This window comes from Anguilla rostrata, unplaced genomic scaffold, assembly GCF_018555375.3.
Source record: "Anguilla rostrata isolate EN2019 unplaced genomic scaffold, ASM1855537v3 scaf1181, whole genome shotgun sequence".
Classification (NCBI taxonomy): Eukaryota; Metazoa; Chordata; class Actinopteri; order Anguilliformes; family Anguillidae; genus Anguilla; species Anguilla rostrata.
In genome coordinates this window covers 9,197-16,350 of record NW_026986506.1, presented here as the reverse complement: position 1 = coordinate 16,350, position 7,154 = coordinate 9,197, and the positions used below count along the sequence as shown (strand labels likewise).

General features: G+C 37.3%; 1 protein-coding gene across 2 annotated transcripts; it reads right to left on the bottom strand.

Annotated features, from left to right (window-relative positions):
* Nucleotides 1-2,319: 2,319 nt before the first annotated feature.
* Nucleotides 2,320-6,858, bottom strand: LOC135247266 (uncharacterized). Of its 2 annotated transcripts, XM_064320555.1 has the most exons (4): nucleotides 6,204-6,858; nucleotides 5,977-6,003; nucleotides 3,909-4,199; nucleotides 2,320-3,320 (listed from the first exon to the last, which is right to left on the bottom strand). In XM_064320555.1, the coding sequence occupies exons 1-4, from the start codon at nucleotides 6,253-6,255 to the stop codon at nucleotides 3,004-3,006; spliced, it is 687 nt and encodes a 228-aa protein (XP_064176625.1). In that variant the 5' UTR covers nucleotides 6,256-6,858; the 3' UTR covers nucleotides 2,320-3,003. The 2 variants fall into 2 exon arrangements, with proteins under 2 accessions (XP_064176625.1, XP_064176626.1); XM_064320556.1 differs by lacking the exon at nucleotides 5,977-6,003 and having other exon boundaries at nucleotides 6,204-6,277.
* Nucleotides 6,859-7,154: the final 296 nt, after the last annotated feature.

The following is a 7,154-nucleotide window of genomic DNA, read 5'->3' as shown; positions in this document are numbered from 1 at the left end:
ACCAAGTTTATATTGCTCTTAGGTTAAATGTAACATATTAAGAGGTCTGGCTTTCTAACTGAACCTTGAGAATCTAGCAGGGGTGTGACTTAACAGATGTAGGTTTTCGCAGTCTTGTTTATCTGAATCTTTATGATTTAACTTGAGACCTCTGATTGTCATTTTTTATTTTAGTCACCAACTCACCACAGGAGGTGATTTAAAAGTGGAGGGCACATTATTGATCTCTGTGTAGATCCCATCTGTGCCACCCTGGGTTGGGAGAAAGATTGTCATGCAGACAATGTGAAGACATGCACAGACATTTTTCACCATAGAGGTTCTAAAACCCCCTGAGTATAAAGATAAAGTCAAGGTTTGTGGTACAGTGGAACTTCCAGCTGCAAAACAACATTAAACTCACGTTTAATTTTGATAACAAATTAATGTGAATCATCTGGAACACGTGATTCTTTTATATCCTTGAACAATGTGTCTGTAATGACCACCATGACCATGTAAGAAGTACCATGGCTGTAATATTTGACACTTACTGTGTTACTAGCACTCAATATATTTTCCATTGTCACTGATGCATCTGCAACATGAACACAGTACAGTACCTCAAAATTGGTAAAACAAGGCAGGGGTTCAACATGTGCTGTGTAAATGTAGAACGTTACTGGCCCACAGGAACATCGTAAAAGACCACAGAACTTCCTGTACTATTTATTTGGAGGCTATAATGTTGTGTGGCTGCTTGTGAAAATGTGTTACCGTAGTGATCACACGTCAATACTCACACAAACTGCTATTTATGTGTTCAGTTCGTCTGTTGAGAAACAGATTATAGATGTAAAGCAAGTTTTCATTTGATAAGTATCACAAAGCCCTTCAGACCAAACAGCAATCAATGAAGTCGAGCATGGTATACAGAAGGTATATTAGTAAATGTGAAAGAATAGTGAAGAATAACAGAGAACACAGATATAAGAAACTCACCTTTTCGATTTCTGTTTCTCTAAGAAATAAAATAAACATGACTTACAATTGCATGCAATACAATGTCAGGTATTGTCATTGAATCACACATTTACTACAAATGTTTTTTTTTTGCTTAAGACACAACACATTCCAATATCTCTCACCCTCCTTTGCCCCTCCTTCACTTAAATGATACAACTATTATACTTCGCAGTATATCTGATTTCTATACAGTACATTGCAATTGTTTGGCAGACGCTATTATCCAGAGTGATGTATTCTGTCGACATATTTATTTCCCACAATTAAATTAGAAATTAGAAAATTCCCACAAAAAATTAGAAGCACTTACTGTATCTCTTGCATAGACAGACAGCTGTCATTCCCAGCACAGCCACACCCACTGCAGATCCAATTCCCACTGGCAAAATGACATCTGTAGTAAAACATCAGGAGGTAAGTCAGAATAGGCTTGGAACAGGAGGGGCTATGCATGCTTTTTGTGCTAGCTAGCATATAGTACTTACAATGCCTTTCTGGCTTGCATAGATACCAAAAAAGACTAGTTAAATAAGGGCATGCACTTGTATGTTGGTGTTCCAAATTATTTGACTCAAACCTCAGAGTAACCAACAGAATCCAGATCAGGTTTTAAATCCTCAACGTTAGCATGTTTTCGTTTTTTTAAATAGTCTTTATATGCTATGAACTTGTAGTTCTAAGTTGCGTTAAAATAGTCATCACAAAATTGCTATTTCATGAGACTCTTGGTTTCAGATCACATGCAACACAAACCGCATTTAGGTCTGCTGCAATATATAGTTAATGCAGAATTATTGCAACTGTGATGCATTTTTGTTGTTTTGGCTCTGTGCTCTTGCACAGTGTGCTCTGGCATATATCACACCTGGAATCAAGTGTAGCCCTTTAGGTTCTTGTGCAAGATCTAATGATGCAACAACACACAGATGGACAAGAAACAGCTGAGCAGCCAATTGTCCAATTGTGTTTGTCCCACTAAAATGGTGGGACTATGCGTGAAAAATGATGCAAATATCCTTAAATAAAAGTTGGCAGTATGCACTTTAACCTCATATTCATTGTTTAATTTCAAATCCAATTTGCTTGAGTACAGAGCCAGAACAACAAAAATTATGTCACTCTCCAAATACTTACGGACTGCACTGTATATTGCTTGTTTAACAAATTACTCGTTATGCTTAAGAATATAGATAATTAATATAAGTATTGGTGCAAATAGTCATTTGATCTGATGTTTGAACAAACACGAAATAAATAAAGTCTGAAAGGAAACAAAGAAATCAGCGAAGGAAACCAATATGCAAAAGTAATCCCACAGGAACTTCGTATTAGAAAGCAATTTTGTGTTGGAAAGATATTTTTTGAAGGGTTAGAAGTAGCAGCAGATGCAGACGTGAGAACAACCACAGTGCTTCATTGAGACAAAAGAACCCCTCACAGCCAATACCTGGTCTAACACAGTTCAACAAGTAAATCATATAAATACAAAGTGAAAAATGACAATTATTGCTTTGGATCCACAAATTTTTCAGAAAAAACTTTAGAGATTAGCCTTTATTCCTAACACGCACAACACATAATGCATCTCTGTTTTTCAAACTTTTGCCAGTTTTTCAAAATGGAACCTCATTGTCATACATTGATATTGGCCCCAGCTCTCTGTACACTGGCAGCCAATGATAATGTCAGGACTCCACAAGCTAGAAACCATGCTGCAGGGTTAATAGGGTGGGAGGAGTCAGGTAATATGGAAACGGGGCCAACAACCTTACTCATTCCATAAAATGCCAAACCTGCCATGTAGTTTTCACCTCATTTATGGGAAAGAGTGAGTGATGTGGGCTTCCAAGCATATAACAGAAAATGAAACAAAGGACTTTTGTACAAAAAATGAATCTTATGTCAAAGTCAGTGCAAAACATACAATTATAATGACTGAGGAGCAAAATACAATAAACACTTGTTTTATAAGTTGAGAATTCAATGTGCAAGCATTATTTATAAACTGCATAGATAAAAAAAGAGTACAATACTTTTACTCTGGTCCTTGTTCTTAGCTTCAGCACAGTCACTCCATTTAGAGTTGATGCCCTTAAACTGATAACTACAGCAGTACGTCAGAGTGGAGTCAGAGCTGCGGGGGAGTGTGAAACTGACAGCTCGCTCTTCTGTTCCAGCCTGGGTGCTGTTCGTATCTGTGTTACTCCTTTTGTAGTACAGGAAGAAAATAGCTCCAGTGATGTCAGGTGGTGCTTCACAGCGAATGTGTGTCTCAGTGTGTTCTGTGGAGACTGAGATATTGGGCTTCCTCAGATCTGGAACACACAAATAATACAACATGCAGAGAAATGCATTTGCAGGGTCACACTACTGATTGTGTTCCCTGTGGCTAAATGTGCATGAGCATCCTGATGGTTTTACTTGTAGGGATCAGACAGGAGGAACTGGAGTGACTGAGCTGCATCCCTTACTCCATGTGCACATTGCTTGGGTTAGTTTTATATAAGTGAATCATTAGGTCTATGGGAAGCCAGAAACAGGCTCTTAGTAGGACAGAAATTAAAACTGACAGTCTGCGCTTTAACCTTTATCTTCATTGTTTCATTTCAAATCCAGTGTTCTGAAGTATAGAGTCAAAAAGACAAAAATGGTGTCACTGTCCAACTGCTTCCAGACTGAAATGTACACAAATGCATGCACACATGCACACACACCAGCGCACACACAACCATGCAGTGCCTTCAGAAAGGTTTTGGCCCCCCAATGATTTATTTATTATTTTTTATGTCTTGCATTTCTTTACAGAAACATTCGTTTAGAAATGACTATTTAATATATATTTACTGAACTTAGCATCTGCTGTCCTATTTCAGACTCCATATGTCAGAATTATGAATTCTTACCCAGCACAGTCACTGTGGAGGGGTCACTATGACGAGCAGGTTTCGCTCCTTCCTCCAGACTGTAGAAACATCTCATGGTGATCTCATTCCTTGCGCTGTGACTCCCACTGAGCAGCTCAGCTCCAGTGACTGAGCGCTCACAGTCTGAGCCACTGATTGGTCCTCTCTGATTAATGGTGAAAGTGCAGTGGGATGCAAGGGAAGAGTCCGGTCTGCTGCACTTCAGTATCACTGATTCCTCTATGGACATTACTGCAGCACTCAAATGTAACTCTGCCTTTGGCAGTTTACCTGCAAAAGTTCAGTGATCCATTTAGTTTCAATCATCAGTTATGCTTGATTTTCCACTCAAACAGCTGTATTGTAGGCACTTTCATACAGCACCCGACCACAAACTTCCACTTCCGTTTTGTTTCTTTGCTGGAAGTAAGATTTACCTTGGGGTCCATTCACAATCAAATTTCTAATGAATTTGTAGGAACTACAAAAGCACGGTTAATAAAAACAAGCTGAAGTTACAGCCAAGGCACTGTAGGAGCATGTGAGAATTACAGCAATATTGGGTACATCATTTAACATGAGTACTGAATGTATGCGCTCATCCAGTATGTTTTCAGCTGATCAAAGCAACGTAATTATATTTTGGCAAATTATGTACAGTAAAACTTGATATAAAGAGGGAATATATGAAATATTACATAACTTAAATTGATATTAGTCAAAAAATGAACTGTATAATGAACTATGTGTGCTTGTTAGGTTAAATATACTTGTCTTGCATGTTCACAGCTATGACAATTGCTTCATTAAATGGATCTGCCTACAGATGGCACTGTAGCAGTCTATCTTTGGCTGGGTGTGAAGCACAGGGATTTGACACATTGCAGTGGTTGTCAATGCTATACGTTATAATGCCACTCATTGGTGTCAGCAATGAGTATCCAGTATTGGCTCAAAATGTTGTCATGTCCTTTAATATGATCTGGGGAAATATTAGTACAACGTTAGCATGATGTTCTTATGTGCGTGTGCACTTATGATAGTTATATTAAGGCACAGTTATGTACTTATATATTTTGTATTTTATTGTTCCTATCCTCTCATCTACACTGACAGTATCTTATCTTTATGACCTTGTAAATCACTTGGGATGATCAAAGCAGTGTCATTCCTATACAGATATCATGTTGTGAGATGTGACCACAGCGAAGTAAGAAATGTCAGTCCTTTTTAATCCAGAACCATTCTATCTATCATGTATGCACCATATTTATAGGAATGTAAAGCACTTTAAGATCTGTGAAAACACCTTTTTATTATTGTGCTAACATAGTGCCTATCAATGACCCATTAAAATCAAATTCCCTTCCATTTAAATAACATATTTATACTGCCTAGCAATTATCTGTACGTGAGAGATTATCTTGAAAAACTCGGGCCTGAAAGGTCAATCTTTTTAATGACCAAGGCAGGAGAGGCTGAAAGTGATTCCAGTTCTTAATTAATGGTCATCAACACACTGAATGTGTTTATTATCTGGCAAATGGGAGATTTGTGCACATTCTGGTGATGCCAATCTTTTTCAAATAATCATTTATTAAACTTTTCAAATCATGAACTGCCACTCTCTCTGTTTATAGTGTCATTCATAAATCTAAAGGAGTTTTAATGACCAAGAACACACACGCAAAAAAAAATCTTCAAGAGAATTTTGTACTGCAACAGTAAATAAGATGTGCTGTTTGGGGAAGTTATCAGGCCCACTAATATCCTCACTGTGAGCACTCACCATCACACCAAGTCATTGCGGATGTGGTGGGTTTATTTTTGTCACAGACGAGGGTACATATTAACTGCACTTAACCAACCTTTTATGTGCAGATTTAAAATCATGTACAACCTTCAATACATGCCTTTCTACATATTGTTTCTAGCCACACCATGATTTTGTACCCCAAAGAGGGTTTCACACTATTTCAAGCTGATAAATTTAGATTTATAATACACATATATAATAATTCTGTTCAAGCAAGCTTTCTCTATTTGCAATAATTGCAGTATTACTAACCTTGAGCTTCAGCATGTCCACAGCGACCTGTAGTGAGCCCACCAGAAGAGGGTGATGTTAGTACAAATTTATCAGGAAATGCAGGTTTTTCATTTTGTTCAGTTTAAGATTTCTGTAATTATTTTGTCACGTCAGAAAACATGCATTTTTTTCAAAATGGAATGGAGTTGTAATTGGAGTTTGTGGTCAGTTGAATTAAGACCCGAGAAGACAAAGAGAGCACTCACTTTCCAGCAGAATGACGACGAGCAGGAGAAGAAAGGAGAGACGTGATGGCATGTTTGAGGACTGAAGTCAGAATGACAACAGGATGTGATGTTTGACTCTTTTAAATGTGATGTGAATGAGGAAGTTGGCAGTATTTTTAAACAACAGAAAAACCATGCAGCACTTCAAGTAAAACTTATACTGTACCATTTCGATGCAAGAAAAGTCTTGCAACTTGAAAATGCCAATAACCATTATTAAGGTTCATGTTGGCTTTCATGAAATTGTAGCGCGGAAGTTCATTTGTCGCAATTTCAAGTCAGATTCATCGCCAGTGAGCTCATTTAAATATCCCTGCTCTGTACCATGGTCAGCACAGTCTCACACTTAAATGATATTGATTTCTTATTAGGCTACTTGCTATAAGCAGTTCCCCACCAGTGGATGAATCATGGGTACACGAGAAGTGAACAGCTTACACTGTAGTTTGTAGGTTGGTGAGTCTGTAAAAGTCATGTCTTTTTGGATTTTAGCACCTGGGTCCACAATAATACACAATTATCCACGACGTATAAATTAATTTACAGATTGTGGAAGGTATCTTTCCAGTGAATTGAGCTTTGCACAACAATATGGGGGTGGATCCACATGCGGGTGTTCATTTTCTGTTTCAGACTAACCATAGCCTACTCAAATTCAAATTCAAATTCAAAATGCTTTATTGGCATGAAATACACTTGTACTTATTGCCAAAGCGTAAACAGGAATAGGAAACATTAAATACAAACAACAATGCAATCAACAGTGTGGCAATGGCCATAACAAGTAGGCTATACAACAACAACAATAACAATAAAAAATAATAATAATTGTGATTATAATAGTAATAATAATAATAATGTAGAAAAAAAAAAAAAAATTTATAGAAATTAATAAATAATTAAAATAAATATATTTGTGGTGGTCAACCA

Bases quoted from the DNA above. Each gene is read 5' to 3' on its own strand.
- LOC135247266 (XM_064320555.1), bottom strand. From the start codon at position 6,255: ATGCCATCACGTCTCTCCTTTCTTCTCCTGCTCGTCGTCATTCTGCTG. The intron at 6,004-6,203 runs GTGAGTGCTCTC...GGCTCACTACAG, and splicing joins CGTCGTCATTCTGCTGGAAA to GTCGCTGTGGACATGCTGAA. The intron at 4,200-5,976 runs GTTAGTAATACT...GAACTTTTGCAG, and splicing joins TGGACATGCTGAAGCTCAAG to GTAAACTGCCAAAGGCAGAG.